At 44.0% G+C, this 16,344-nt stretch overlaps 1 protein-coding gene across 1 annotated transcript in view; it reads right to left on the bottom strand.

The window, feature by feature from the left end:
• The window catches only part of LOC117508815 (mitogen-activated protein kinase kinase kinase kinase 5-like), a 183,957-nt gene extending 178,286 nt beyond the window's left edge, over positions 1-5,671 (bottom strand). The window contains exon 1 of the mRNA XM_034168648.1: positions 5,522-5,671. Coding sequence (XP_034024539.1) covers positions 5,522-5,629 — 108 coding nt within the window. The 5' untranslated portion in view covers positions 5,630-5,671. The remainder of the gene's footprint in view (positions 1-5,521) is intronic.
• Positions 5,672-16,344: the final 10,673 nt, after the last annotated feature.

The following is a 16,344-nucleotide window of genomic DNA, read 5'->3' as shown; positions in this document are numbered from 1 at the left end:
GCATTCTGACAGTTAGTGTGCCTCGGGGGTGTTGACTCATTTAAACTAACATATTCATCCTGCTGTAACCAGGTTTCTGTTAGGCAGAATAAATCAATATGTTGATCAATTATTATATCATTTACCAACAGGGACTTAGAAGAGAGAGACCTAATGTTTAATAGACCACATTTAACTGTTTTAGTCTGTGGTGCAGTTGAAGGTGCTATATAATTTTTTCTTTTGGAATTTTTATGCTTAAATAGATTTTTGCTGGTTATTGGTAGTCTGGTAGCAGGCACCGTCTCTACGGGGATGGGGTAATGAGGGGATGGCAGGGGGAGAGAAGCTGCAGAGAGGTGTGTAAGACTACAACTCTGCTTCCTGGTCCCAACCCTGGATGACTGTGAAGATTACTGCATGTTTTGTTGTGTATTATCACAACATTAAATTGTTACCTTTTGGCTTACTCATTGTCCGTTCATTTGCGCCCCCTGTTGTGGGTCCGTGCTACGACACCTTCCCAACATGGCCGTACCAGTTTTGCTTGTCCTCCTGTGTGAGATACTCGTTATTATCATATACCTAGAAATGATACGCCAATATGATTGGATAAAACACTAAAGAATAAATAGCAATACACCCTTTTCACGGACAGGTAATATTTTTCATACCACCTGAGTAATCAGCCAATCCGGACAGCGGTGCCACGATGAAGAGGCGCGGTCAGAGGAACTGTGAAATACTGGTAAGTCACTATTAATCATTTCTTACATGTTCAACCTCGTAGGTTGGTCGTTAAAATTAAATTTGTTAGTTCTAAAAGCCATCATAATTATTTATAGGAAAATGTTCTATTTTTTTTTTTTCTACAAAGGTTTGAACTTTGAGTGTTTACACAGGAGAGAAAAGTGAGAAAATGTTAATGCCTGTTTGAGAAAAGTGAATAAAGTGTGTAGTGAGGCGTTTTACAGCCTTAAAACATCTATAATAATTGTAAAAAATAACGCTGACTACTTCGCGGATTTCACCTATCGCGGGTTATTTTTAGAACATAACTCCCGCGATAAACGAGGGACCACTGTATATGATAAAATCGTTATCAAGTTGTTTTACCCATTAATATGGCTTTATACACCCTTCAGAAAACCATACACCCTGAGGTGTATAAAGCCATATTCATTGGTGAACAACTCGATAACTGATAATATCTACATACATGCAGGGGGACATTTGTTTGTTGCCAATGTCTCGTTTTTCCGTCTGACAGTCATAAAGCAGTGGGAATTGTCAGCTGACAACCATCAACTTCAAATGTCCGTAAAGGTAATGGCCTCCCATTCATCTTCTTTAGTTAAATGCCATTTCATAGTTTTAGTGCATAAATGAGGGCCACAAGTTCTTTCTTCCACTTTCTACCTATTTTGCTGCACCATTTTTTGAAAAATTCTTTCAAAATGTCATCTTTCCAGCACTCAAAATCTTGACGTTGCTGTAGGACCTTATCATGTGTTTTGCGTTGTTGTGATCTCTGAGATGCTGAACTGGCTTATTGTTTTCTTATCCCACACTTATCACAACAGCTCATTTCTTGCTTTACGTTTAGAAACACACTGCTGTGAATTTAATGATGGTTGGATCCATTTTATTTATCTGTTGGGATAACAGTCGTTGTGTTACACTTAATAAGTCCTGCCCAGTTTATCCAGCAGGGTTCCCCAGAAAGACCACAAACCAAAGAAAGAGCACCAAAGACACCCTGTCATAGTCTGAGGTCATCAGGACTCATGCTTCTACAACACTATCAGCATCACCAAACATCTCAATCCACTGTCCTCATGAAAATTTAGCAAGATATATCTTCTATATACATACTAATTCTAAGGTAGAACTCTACTAGTGTATACTAAGGTATATCTAAATATTGAAAAAAAAAAAAAAAGTAGAGCCACTTAGGTACCTGGTCTTGAGAACCAGGGATGGTAGGTTGAAAGGCTTTTCGATTCTATGGGAACTCTTCCTACCCACCAAAGCGGCTCAAGAATATGGACAGCATGTATATAAATGATATTTACACAGGGTAGTAAACAATATATACAAGAAATATAGTTACTACATAATATTATAGGAGTTAGCTACTAAAACCTAAATATTCATACAGAAGATTGTAGTATATGTCTACCTAGTCTGTAGACTTGTAAAACTTAATTAAGTTAGTAGGCTAAGCTATAAATATGGTTATGTTATTATAGAAACAGAAGCTATGATGTAATATGTTTTAGGTATCTAAAGTTCACCTGCTAGCTTACTATAGGAAGACAAAATACATACTCTACATGCTTTCTAATGGAAACCCCAAACTTAGATACTATCTGTTGATATCTATTAACGAACCCATAAACTGAATAACCATTAAAAATCTACATCATGTAAAATAAAAGTGTAAGCTAACTATAGCTAGATGAGCTACCATTAATTTAGCCGTTAATAAGCCAACCGTACCTTGCTAGCCAACAAAGCTAAACAAAAATGGTAACTGGCATATAAAGTACAATAGCGTCGCTTCACCCTTCAATAACGGTATTAACAACAAATACAATAACAAATGTAAACAAACGTGTGTATTAACATTAGCTTCCCAAACAGAACAGAACCTATTATATTGTTAGCTATGACAAACGGTGACTCCATGAATGCTTCATGAGCATTTCTAAGACCTGAGAGCAGCCTGTCAGTGCTCACAGCAGGTTTATCGCTCTCACCACATAACTCACCCCTGTGCACAAATGTCACCGTGATATTAGACATGATATGTGCACATCCACCACAAGGACACCCTTAGCAAAAAGAAGTTTATTCAAGTGTACTATGACTATACTTATTTTTTACAAAATTGAGGAAGTATACTTGAAGGTGACTTTTTATAAACTGTATATTTTATATACTTAAGAATAGTATAGTGAAGTATACTTGGCTTATACTGAAAAGTATAAACAAAAGTCTAAGTACATTAATACTAAGACTTACACTTATACTTTAATACTAAAACTTATACTTATGGGTGATTCTTTAACTACGGGCACTATTGGCCTTGTAAATGTAATTTCCACCACACCATTGCCTTACAATATAAAGCGCCTTGGGGCAACTGTTTGTTGTGATTTGGCTCTATATACATGTGCTCTGAGGTCACTGTTTATCTCCATAGAAACTACCCAAACAATCTTTCATACAAACTGTTTAGGGACATTACAGTGTTGTGGTGGAAATTACGGCAATAGTGTGGGACAACTACATTTTGTTTAAAAAAAATCACAACAGTTGTATGACATTGAATACCCCAATTATGTTTTGATTATTTTACTGATATTTTATTCAGAGATATTTTAAAACATTAGAAAAAACGTTTCTTTACCATTCATTTTTATCATTGAAGATCAAAAGTCTGGGTGTGGGACAAGCACAAAACGGCAATATTTGCATATAATGATGCTGAAAAAAGGTGAAAAAGTCATCATAGACTACTAGAACAAATTCCTTAACACACTTTCATTGTAAAGATAACTATAAAAGTGTGAAATTTCCCCTTTTTTCTGTTTTTCATACAATATGATCAAAGGACATAATAAGTGCCCGTAGTCTAAGAATCACCCTTATACTTTAGTATACTTTTTACATCTTTCTGCCACAAAGTACTAACACTTATTATGCACTTGGAGCAAGATATACTGTACTAAGTCAAGCCATTGACTCAAGTAACTGAAAAGAAGTCATAAAAGTACAGAATTTTTTTTCTATGTAGTAATTTATTTTTGGTTCCAAAGGTTCGCACTTTTCTTTTACCTTTTTTGACAAGTAAGGACTTTAGGTCTCAGTTGAAGATGCTATGTTTACATTTTTACAAATAAGGACTTGATCTTGGAGAGACCATTATGTTTACATTTTACATGCACTTTTTCCTTTAATTTTCTCCACAAAGGAAGGACTTGATTTCATAGGTCTTTGTTTCTGAAATGTTTCAAAATATATCAAACTTGTTTTCAACATTCTGTCTTGTGATTTTTTTCAAATTAATCACACTCTTGTGTACATTCAGTATAAGTAAACTTTAAGAATACTTTAAGTAGTATATCTTCAGTATATAAATAGTAAGCTACAAGTAATATGCTAAGCAAAATTAAAGTATAAAAAGTAAAATAGTGAAATAACCAATGTGTATAACAGTATACTTTAAGTATACGATAATAAACTAAAAATAGGGACTCAAAGTATACAACTACTACAATGGCAGAATATACTTTAAGCATAGGAGAGGGATATGTCAAGTACACTGATAAGTGTATGTGTTGTATACTTTAAGTATACAAGAGGGATGTACATTGATAGTATATAGATGAGTGTACTTGTTGTATACTTTAAAGTGTACTTTTGCAAACTTAAAACAAGCTTTAAAATATACTTTTATACACTTGAAATGTTCCAATTTAGTCTGAAAAAGTGTTAAATCTGTGTACTTTCTAGTATACTAACAGTACACGGTCTGTAGTATACTTGTTATACTTATACTGAAGCATACTTAATAAAATGAACTTTAAGTATACTACTTTCTGCTAAGGGCACACACGAAGCAGTTCTTAGACTTGCTCTGCCTTTTGAGACACAGGGAAACAAAAAAACAAAAAAAAAACAGAGCTAGTAGAGTATGCATTATATACAAAATATGCACAGAGTGCCCACAAAATTCAATTTTCATTATCTGGGATTTTAGTACATCTGACTCCTCGTCTGTAAAATACATTTTACAGAGTATCTTGTCAAGCAAGTGGTTTGGAATTATAATAATAAAAAATAAAAAGTCAGGCCAGATTAACGATGTGCGTCTTACTGGTCTCATTAGTGCCACGCCTCCTATGTTTGAAATGACTGGCACACACTGACAGTGTGTGATGTGCTCACACCGTGCATGCACTGCCCCTCCCATACCCATAAACACAAAATCAACTCTTCACAGCACATCTGAAGTCACTTGATTAGAAATGATTTGTAATTCATGTGCAGCAGTTTCAGTTTGAGTAAAACTGTCAAAAACTGAGCTGCTAATGAGGATAATTACACTTCTTGCAGAAACCACTTCCTCTGCAGTACTACACTATCACTGAAGTTGTGATTGTCATGAATCACTCCAATATATCCTTCTACAATCAGCAAATAACCGTCCCATCACACAAACAGAGTGATTTTATGCTCTGCGGGGTCAAAGGTCAGGGCCACAGCACCCTGTATGTGTTAAAGGACACAAAAATCACACATGCACACACATGCACGATGTGTTTGAAAACCAAAGGAAGACACAGACTTATTTTACCTGACAGGCTGAATTTTGATGTTATATTTCAAGATATTTGCTTCGCTTTTTCTAAAATAAATGAATAAATCTTACTGGATCAGTCACAACCTCAGCTGACTCATGTGTTTCCTGACAAGAAACTAAAAAAAAAAAAATCAGGACACAAACAGAAAAAGCTTGAAAGATGTCTCTGACCTTGAAGACCTCGCCATAAGTCCCTCCTCCAACTCTCAGCAGGATCTCAAAGTCGTCCTGAGGGTTCCTGGTGGAGATGTCCAGAGCTGCTCTGTGCTGGAAGTCCATGCTGAAGACGCGTCACACAGTCTGAAGCCAGACGAGCACAGGCGCGCTCTGTCTTTGTGCCTCTCACACACACATCTTCCTGTTTCTGTTTGTCACCATGCGATCCTCCACCCCTCCCTCCGTCCGTCCCTCCTTCACACCTTCTTGCCTCTCAAACATTCTTTGTGTCTCATTCTTGTCAGGTGTGTCCGTGTGGCACAGACAGGTTTATTTTTTTGTAAATGTGTTTCACATTACCCCACAGTACCTACAGCCTCAAATCAGAAGAAGATGGAAAGGAATTCAAAATGCAAATTAAAAAGAAAACTCAGTAATCCTGACCTTTTCTTTGACTTCTGTTTCATTGCAGACAAGAAGAACCCAACATATTTCCTGTTTTGTGTTGTCAGCTTCATCTCATTTGTTAATATACATCCATTCCTGCATTTAATGCCTGCAACACTTTACAAAAAAAGTTGGGACGGGAACGATTTAATGAGGATTAAATCATCACTTTTACAGACAGTTTTCTTGAGAAGTCAGGGGATGAATACATGAACATTTCAAGTCAGTGAATGTGTCTTGGACTTTATTGACATCAATCATTCAGACACACAAACAGTGTGATACTGAACAGTTCATCTGTGTGAGTAGGTGGTTCTCAAAAACAGAGACCGAGCAAACATCTGTTGCTTCCAGACGGCCACTTCCACTGTTCACCAATGGCCACATGGTGGCACAGAGATTAGCATTCAGCTCACAGCAAAAAGGTTGTGAGTTTGGTTGCACCACATTCTTTCCTGTGTGGAGCTTGCAAGTTCCCTCAGCCTTCGTGTGGGTTTCCTTCAAACACTTCGAGCTCTTCAGTGTTCAAAACATTCACATTAGTTTCATCTGATGACAGGACTGGGGCTCCTGTCACCAGAAAAACCTGTTCAAACCACATGAGGGCAAAGGCTGGTGTGGTGCTCAGGTGTTCTGGCACGATGTGCCCTATTTCATTTAATTTATATAGTGCCAAATCACAAGAAAGTTGCCTCAAGGCGCTCCACACAAGTAAGGTCTAACCTTACCAACCCGTCCCTCACTTATTCATGTTTTTCTTACGTTTGTCTTATTTGTCTCCCATGTTCACTTGCTTCCATTCTGATGTTCGTGTTTATTTTCTATGTATATTCTGTGACTGAGGTTTTGGGTTTTGCTCAGTTTGTTGTTTGATCCATGTTTGAGTCATTATCACTTTTCATGTTGTCTTTTAGGTCCATGTTTGTTTTTGCATTTGTTGCATACTTCATGTTTTGGTTTTACATTTCTGGATTTGGTTTTATTTTCCACCTTCTGTCATATGTTTTTGTCTCCTGGTGTTCTCGCGTGATTCTGCATTTCCATTCCTGGTTGGTTAATCATCGCACCTACTGTCAATCAGGTCTGTTAGTTTATAAGCCACACCTTTTCCTTTGCTAGATGCCAGTCTGTGGATTTAGTTGTGGTAGTTTGTCAGTCTCATTGAATGATTCTTTTTTGTAAGTATTGCGATTATCCTCCGCTGTGTCCCTGCCTCCTGTCAGTGAATTCAGCTCCTGGATCCTCTCTTTTGTTCTCTGCCCTGTCACTGTATGTTGACGTGCGTTTCACATTGGATCATAAAAGCACTGTGGTTTGTTGCACCTGTACCTCCTGTCTCCTGGCTGCCTGCTTTTTGGGTTCAATTTGAATCTTCTCCTGCACTAACCACAACACCAGAAACACTAGGACATGAACAGAGACAAGCAGAAGAAGAAGAAAAAAGACAACCGATCAACTCCACTCCACTTAGTGCCACTTGTTTGGCAGCACAATGAAGTGTCAGCACATTTAATCCATCGTAACTCTCTGAATGCTAAACTGATTTTCACGCGTGTTTTTTTTTCTGCTAACGTTTTACATGTTTTCTTTAAAAGATATCAACATATAGTGCCTAAGTTCTTAGGTTTCCATTTGATAGCATATAGATTATGCTTTTTGTTTTCCTATAGTATGCTAGCAGAGTTACTTTAGATAAATAACAATACACACTACCTCATAGTTTCTGTTTCTATAATAAAATGCCAGATTTATAGCTTAGCCTATCTATAATTTAATTTTACTAGTAGTATTCATACTAAAATACCTATACTACAATATTCTCCTGTATTAATATTTAGGTTTTAAAACCTACTCTTGTGTATTATATAATACCATATTTTTTACATGTTGTTTATTACCCTTATTATTTAATTATGCATTATATATATATATGATGTCTTATCTTTCTTATGCCTTATTATTTACTATTATATATCCTTTTTTCTTGAGCCGCTTGGGTGGGTAGGGAGAGTTCCCATGGTATAAAAAGCTTTTCAACCTACTATCCCTGGTTCTCAAGACCAGGCACCTAAGTGACTCTACTCTTTTCTACTTCTCTATTTTACTCTTCCTTTTTAGATATTTAGATATACAACCCCTGGCAAAAATTATGGAATCACCGGCCTCGGAGGATGTTCATTCAGTTGTTTAATTTTGTAGAAAAAAAGCAGATCACAGACATGACACAAAACTAAAGTCATTTCAAATGGCAACTATCTGGCTTTAAGAAACAGTATAAGAAATCAGGGAAAAAAATTGTGGCAGTCAGTAACGGTTACTTTTTTAGACCAAGCAGAGGGAAAAAAATATGGACTCACTCAATTCTGAGGAATAAATTATGGAATCACCCTGTAAATTTTCATCCCCAAAACTAACACCTGCATCAAATCAGATCTGCTCATTAGTCTGCATCTAAAAAGGAGTGATCACACCTTGGAGAGCTGTTGCACCAAGTGGACTGACATGAATCATGGCTCCAACACGAGAGATGTCAATTGAAACAAAGGAGAGGATTATCAAACTCTTAAAAGAGGGTAAATCATCACGCAATGTTGCAAAAGATGTTGGTTGTTCACAGTCAGCTGTGTCTAAACTCTGGACCAAATACAAACAACATGGGAAGGTTGTTAAAGACAAACATACTGGTAGACCAAGGAAGACATCAAAGCGTCAAGACAGAAAACTTAAAGCAATATGTCTCAAAAATCGAAAATGCACAACAAAACAAATGAGGAATGAATGGGAGGAAACTGGAGTCAACGTCTGTGACCGAACTGTAAGAAACCGCCTAAAGGAAATGGGATTTACATACAGAAAAGCTAAACGAAAGCCATCATTAACACCTAAACAGAAAAAAACAAGGTTACAATGGGCTAAGGAAAAGCAATCGTGGACTGTGGATGACTGGATGAAAGTTATATTCAGTGATGAATCTCGAATCTGCATTGGGCAAGGTGATGATGCTGGAACTTTTGTTTGGTGCTGTTCCAATGAGATTTATAAAGATGACTGCCTGAAGAGAACATGTAAATTTCCACAGTCATTAATGATATGGGGCTGCATGTCAGGTAAAGGCACTGGGGAGATGGCTGTCATTACATCATCAATAAATGCACAAGTTTACATTGATATTTTGGACACTTTTCTTATCCCATCAATTGAAAGGATGTTTGGGGATGATGAAATCATTTTTCAAGATGATAATGCATCTTGGAGTGTTGGAGTGTTCTTTTGTTTTTCACGATTCCATAATTTTTTCCTCAGAATTGTGTTATGTGGGCCGCTGAAGAGGAGGTACTGCTGGCCCACCACCAGAGGGCGCCCTGCCTGAAGTGCGGGCTTCAGGCACGAGAGGGCGTCGGAGCAACCGGGAGTGACAGCTGTCACCCATCAACAGCACCAGCTGTCACTCATCATCACCACATCACCATAAAAGCCGGGCAGCAACTCCACCTCGCTGCCGAGATATCATCTACTAAACTAGGTAATATTCTCTGCTGAGTCTGAACATTGACTTACGTGTGATCTGTTTGCAGCCATTGTCCTGTGGTGCCCTGTCAGCTGGGTTGGCGGTCTGTGAGAGTGCCGACGTCTTCGCCTCTCACTCCAACCAGATAAGTGGTAACAGGAGCTGCTGTCGTGTTCCTATTTCGGAGGTGGAGGTGCTCTCTCCCGGAGGAACTGTTTTCTGTGTCTGAGGATTTACTGGGTGTGTATCCACACACCCACCATTAACTGTCTCTGCTTCCTGCCAGCAGTACCAGATCTGACAGCTGGAGACGGTGGCCACCTGGAGATTCAGGGCTTGTCGGCTCCGGTGTTCTTCAGATCCGTTGGCGGTGGAAGCCGTGTGGGACCCGGCTCTTCTCTGGACGGACGTCTTCTATCCTCGAGCCTGCCCACACGTCACTTTTCGTATAATTGATTGTCATTCTCAAACTGCATTTGTCTGTATCCTGTTGTGCACAGTTTGCAACATTAAATTGTTATATTTTGGCTTATCCATTGTCCGTTCATTTACGCCCCCTGTTGTGGGTCCGTGTCACTACACTTTCCCAACAGGATATCTCGGCCAACGTCATGGATCCCGAGGGGCGTCAATCATCAGATGAACCACCAATGGAAACGCAAGGTGCAGAGGCGCCAGCAGGAGACGTGTTAGGTGAGCTGCAGCAAATCTTAACCGCCTTCACTGCTCGGTTGGACTTCGTAACCGAGCAGAACGTTATACTCAATCGGAGGATGGAGGCTCTCACCGCTTGGGTGGAAGTGCACACACAGGGCGCTGCTGCAGCGCCTCCTCCTGCTGACTGAGTGCCAAATACAGACATTCCAGTGGTCGTTCAATGAACCCCCTCCCCCCCCCCGTGTCCCCTGAAGCATACATAAGCCCTCCGGAGCCGTACGGAGGTTGTGTCAAGACGTGTGCAGACTTCTTAATGTAGTGTTCGCTCGTCTTTTCACAGCGTCCCGTCATGTACGCGTCAGATGCAAGCCGGGTGGCTAATGTAATAAATCTGCTTCGAGGAGAGGCACGCGCCTGGGCTACGGCGCTCTGGGAGCAGAATTCGTGGCTCCTAACAACATATGCTGGGTTTGTGCGGGAGTTCAAGCAAGTGTTTGATCACCCCAATAGAGGCGAGACTGCTTCAAACGTGCTGCTGTCAATGAGACAGGAGCGTCGGAGTGCAGCCGAGTATGCAGTCGACTTCTGCATTGCGGCAGTGAGGTCTGGCTGGAATAACGTTGCACTCCACGCTGCCTTCATAAATGGACAGTCTCCGGTCCTGAAGGAGCATCTGCTGGCTAAGGAAGAACCGCGGGATTTTGACGGGCTTATCGACCTGGTTATACGGTTAGACAACCGATTAGAAGAACATCGTCGGGAGCAGGGCGAAGGGCGTGGCCGGGCACGAGCCATCCCTCTTCCTTCCGGGTCCGAAAGGGTGCCGCCGTCCCCACGCTCCACAGCCAGAGAGTTCCGTGTGGCAACAGCTCCCCCTGCTGACGAAGCTATGGACACGAGCAGGGCCAAAGTTAAATCAGATGACAGACAACGGAGGCTGGCCCGCGGGGAGTGTTTTTTCTGTGGCTCGAGTGAGCACATACAGAGGACTTGCCCCAAGCGGTTAAACTACAACACCCGCCCTTAGAGACTGGGCTAAGGGTGGGTCATAACACTCACGTGAGGAAACCCCATAAATCCCCACGCATCCCAGTCACGATCCTGAATGGGGATCTAACCGTTCATGCCCCAGCATTGGTGGACACGGGGTCGGAAGGGAATCTGCTGGATAGCAGATGGGCAAAGGAAGTTGGGCTCTCTCTAGTGGCCCTACCTTCACCATTGAAGGTACGGGCACTAGATGGCATCCTTCTCCCATTAATCACACACCACAGCCTGTCACATTGGTTGTGTCTGGAAATCACAGGGAGGAGATTGTGTTTTATGTAACACCTTCTACCTCCCGAGTGATTTTGGAATTTCCATGGATGGTAAAGCACAATCCCCGGATAGATTGCCCGTCTGGGGTTGTGACGCAGTGGAGCGAAACCTGCCACCGGTAATATTTAGGATCCTCGGTTCCACCCGGTGTGACAGGTAATGAGGAGGTCAAAGTTCCCCCCAATCTGACGGCGGTGCCTGAGGAGTACCATGATCTTGCTGACGTCTTCTGCAAAGATCTGGCACTCACTCTCACCCCGCACCAGCCATACGATTGCGCCATTGATTTGATCCTGGGCGTTGAGTACCCGTCCAGCAGGCTGTACAACCTCTCACGTCCAGAACGCGAATCAATGGAGACCTACATCCGGGACTCGTTAGCTGCCGGGTTGATCCGGAACTCCACCTCCCCGATGGGTGCAGGTTTCTTTTTTGTGGGCAAGAAGGACGGCGGACTCCGTCCATGCATCGATTACAGAGGGCTGAATGAAATTACGGTTCGCAACCAATACCTGTTACCTCTGTTGGATTCGGTGTTCACGCCCCTGCATGGAGCCCAAATTTTCACCAAACTTGATCTTAGGAATGCATACCACCTGGTTCGGATCCGGAAGGGAGACGAGTGGAAGACGGCATTTAACACCCCCTTAGGTCACTTTGAGTACCTGGTCATGCCGTTTGGCCTCACCAATGCGCCCACGACGTTCCAAGCTTTGGTTAATGACGTCTTGCGGGACTTCCTGCATCGGTTTGTCTTCGTATATCTAGACGATATACTCATGTTCTCCCCGGATCCTGAGACCCATGTCCAGCATGTACGTCAGGTCCTGCAGCGGTTGTTGGAGAACCGGCTGTTTGTGAACGGCGAGAAGTGCGAGTTCCACCGCACTTCTTTGTCCTTCCTGGGGTTCATAATCTCCTCCAACTCCATCGCCCCTGATCCGGCCAAGGTTGCGGCAGTGAGAGACTGGCCCCAACCAACAAGCCGTAGGAATCTGCAACAGTTCCTTGGCTTTGCAAATTTCTACAGGAGGTTCATTAGGGATTACGGTCAGGTGGTCAGTCCCTTGACAGCCCTGACCTCCTCCAAAGTCCCCTTCACCTGGTCGGATCGGTGCGAAGCCGCGTTTAGGGAGTTGAAACGCCGGTTCTCTACTGCGCCAGTTCTGGTGCAGCCTGATCCTAACCGCCAGTTTATAGTTGAAGTGGATGCCTCTGACTCAGGGATTGGAGCCGTGCTGTCCCAGAGCAGGGAGTCCGACAAGGTCCTCCACCCCTGTGCCTATTTTTCCCGCAGGTTGACCCCGGCTGAGCGAAACTATGACGTGGGCAATCGAGAACTCCTTGCAGTGAAAGAGGCTCTTGAGGAGTGGAGACACCTGTTGGAGGGAGCTGCGGTTCCATTCACGTTTTTCACTGACCATCAGAACCTGGAGTACATCCGGACCGCCAAGCGTCTGAACCCCAGGCAAGCCCGCTGGTCATTGTTCTTCGGGTGTTTTGACTTCCGGATCACCTACCGCCCCGGGACCAAGAACCAAAGATCTGACGCCTTGTCCCGGGTTCACGAAGAGGAGGTCAAAACTGAGCTGTCAGATCCCACGGAAACCATCATCCCCGAGTCCACTGTCGTGGCCACCCTCACCTGGGACGTGGAGAAGACCATCCGGGAGGCCCTGGCACGGAACCCGGACCCAGGAACTGGCGCAAAGAACAAGTTATACGTCCCACCAGAGGCCAGAGCTGTGGTCTTGGACTTCTATCACGGTTCCAAGCTCTCCTGTCACCCAGGGGTGTGAAGAACCATGGCAGTGGTCCGACAGCGCTTCTGGTGGGCGTCTATGGAAGCCGACGTCCAGGAGTATGTCCAGGCCTGCACCACCTGCGCCAGGGGAAAAGCCGACCACCAACGGGCACAGGGACTCCTTCAACCGCTACCTGTGCCTCACCGCCCCTGGTCCCACATCGGCCTGGACTTCGTCACGGGCCTCTCGCCGTCCCAGGGCATGACCACCATCTTCACGATAGTGGACCGGTTCTCCAAGGCGGCCCACTTCATGGCCCTCCCGAAGCTCCCGACGGCCCAGGAGACAGCAGACCTCCTGGTCCACAATGTCGTACGTCTGCATGGGATTCCATCTGACGTTGTCACCGACCATGGTCCCCAGTTCTCCTCGCAAGTCTGGAGGAGTTTCTGCAGGGAACTGGGGGCCACCGTAAGCCTCTCGTCCGGGTACCATCCCCAGACGAACAGACAGGCAGAGCGGACCAACCAGGAGTTGGAGCAGGCTCTCCGCTGCGTGACCTCCGCGCACCCAATGGCCTGGAGCAACCATCTGGCCTGGATTGAGTACGCTCACAATAGCCAAATTTCATCTGCCACCAGCCTCTCCCCATTTGAGGTATGTTTGGGGTACCAGCCCCCATTGTTTCCGCTCGTGGAGGGAGAGGTCGGGGTGCCCTCGGTCCAGGCCCACCTCAGGAGGTGCCGTCGGGTGTGGCGTACTGCCAGCTCTGCCCTGCTGAAAGCCCGGACGAGGGCCAAGGCCCATGCAGACCGCCGGCATTCCACGGCCCCTGTATACCAGCCCGGGCAGGAGGTTTGTCTATCCTCCAAGGACATCCCACTACAAGTGGAATCCTGCAAACTCCAGGACAGATTCATTGGACCGTTTCCCATCCTCAAAGTCCTCAGTCTGGCCGCAGTGAAGCTGAAGCTACCAGCTTCACTGCGGATCCATCCTGTTTTTCATGTGTCACAGATCAAGCCCTACCGCACTTCACCACTCTGCACCCCCGGACCAGTGCTGCCTCCTGCCCGGATCATCGACGGAGAGCTGGCATGGACAGTACGCCGGCTCCTGGACGTCCGTTGGAAGGGCCAGGGGTTCCAGTACTTGGTGGACTGGGAGGGGTATGGACCTGAGGAACGCTCCTGGGTGAAGAGGAGCTTCATCCTGGACCCAGCCCTCCTGGCTGACTTCTACACCCGACACCCCGACAAGCCTGGTCGGGTGCCAGGAGGCGCCCGTTGAGGGGGGGTCCTGTTATGTGGGCCGCTGAAGAGGAGGTACTGCTGGCCCACCACCAGAGGGTGCCCTGCCTGAAGTGCGGGCTTCAGGCACGAGAGGGCGTCGGAGCAACCGGGAGTGACAGCTGTCACTCATCAACAGCACTAGCTGTCACTCATCATCACCACATCACCATAAAAGCCGGGCAGCAACTCCACCTCGCTGCCGAGATATCATCTACTAAACTAGGTAATATTCTCTGCTGAGTCTGAACGTTGACTTACGTGTGATCTGTTTGCAGCCGTTGTCCTGTGGTGCCCTGTCAGCTGGGTTGGCGGTCTGTGAGAGTGCCGACGTCTTCGCCTCTCACGCCAACCAGATAAGTGGTAACAGGAGCTGCTGTCGTGTTCCTATTTCAGAGGTGGAGGTGCTCCCTCCCGGAGGAACTGTTTTCTGTGTCTGAGGATTTACTGAGTGTGTATCCACACACCCACCATTAACTGTCTCTGCTTCCTGCCAGCAGTACCAGATCTGACAGCTGGAGATGGTGGCCACCTGGAGATTCAGGGCTTGTCAGCTCCGGTGTTCTTCAGATCCGTTGGCGGTGGAAGCCATGTGGGACCCGGCTCTTCTCTGGACGGACGTCTTCTATCCTTGAGCCTGCCCACACGTCACTTTTCGTATAATTGATTGTCATTCTCAAACTGCATTTGTCTGTATTCCGTTGTGCACAGTTTGCAACATTAAATTGTTATATTTTGGCTTATCCATTGTCCCTTCATTTACGCCCCCTGTTGTGGGTCCGTGTCACTACACTTTCCCAACAAATTGAGTGATTCCATATTTTTTTTCCCTCTGCTTGGTCTAAAAAAGTAACCGTTACTGACTGCCACAATTTTTTTTTTCCTGATTTCTTATAATGTTTCTTAAAGCCAGAAAGTTGCCATTTGAAATGACTTTAGTTTTGTGTCATGTCTGTGATCTGCTTTTTTTCCTACAAAATTAAACAACTGAATGAACATCCTCCAAGGCCGGTGATTCCATCATTTTTGCCAGGGGTTGTACCTTAGTATACTAGCATAGTTTAGAATTGGAATATAATATATATACCTACTGAATTTTCATGTAGCTATGATCCAGGACAAATGGTTTGGTGTATTTTAATATTCATAATGGGATTAACAGTAACAGAATATTCTGATATAGCCTAGACTGTAGACAGGTATTTTGCAAACACACACACACACACACACACACACACACACACACACACACACACACACACACACACACACACACACACACACACACACACACACACACACACACACACCTATTTTGAAAAGACAATATATGATTAGGCTACATATAAATATTTACATATATTACAATATTGAAACGTTGATAATTCAATGATCTGTCCCACAACGTTTTTTTTGCTACAGCATCTGTGATTACGTCATACCATGCAAATTAGATAATGACGTCATTTAGCGACTTCTGGCGACTTTTCGGACAACCAATAGCTACTTTTCTTACTAAGGAGTTAGCAAAGCTGCTCCGTGTTTGCGTGAGATTCCTGTGGCCACTCCGGTTTTAAAAACGTGCTTGTGTATGAATGAGGTGGTGGTCGGAGGGGCTGTAGGTGCAGAATGGCAGCCACAGTACCGTCAGTCTCCCCCAGGGCAGCTATCGCTACACTAGTAGCTTACCATCACCAAGGTAGCAATAATAAGGCACGCTATAAATCCAAGTTATTATAATTAATTATTAAATCGTATCGGTATCGGCAATACTGGCCCTCTATTTCCACTATTCACGGACATATTTTTGGAAGGATCACACAATTATCTACGGTCCACACTCCAACACAGTAGGGGGCGGTAATACACCTA

Source organism: Thalassophryne amazonica, chromosome 4, assembly GCF_902500255.1.
Source record: "Thalassophryne amazonica chromosome 4, fThaAma1.1, whole genome shotgun sequence".
Taxonomy (NCBI): domain Eukaryota; kingdom Metazoa; phylum Chordata; class Actinopteri; order Batrachoidiformes; family Batrachoididae; genus Thalassophryne; species Thalassophryne amazonica.
Note: the sequence above shows the minus strand (reverse complement) of the source record. Positions and strands in the feature narration are given on the sequence as shown.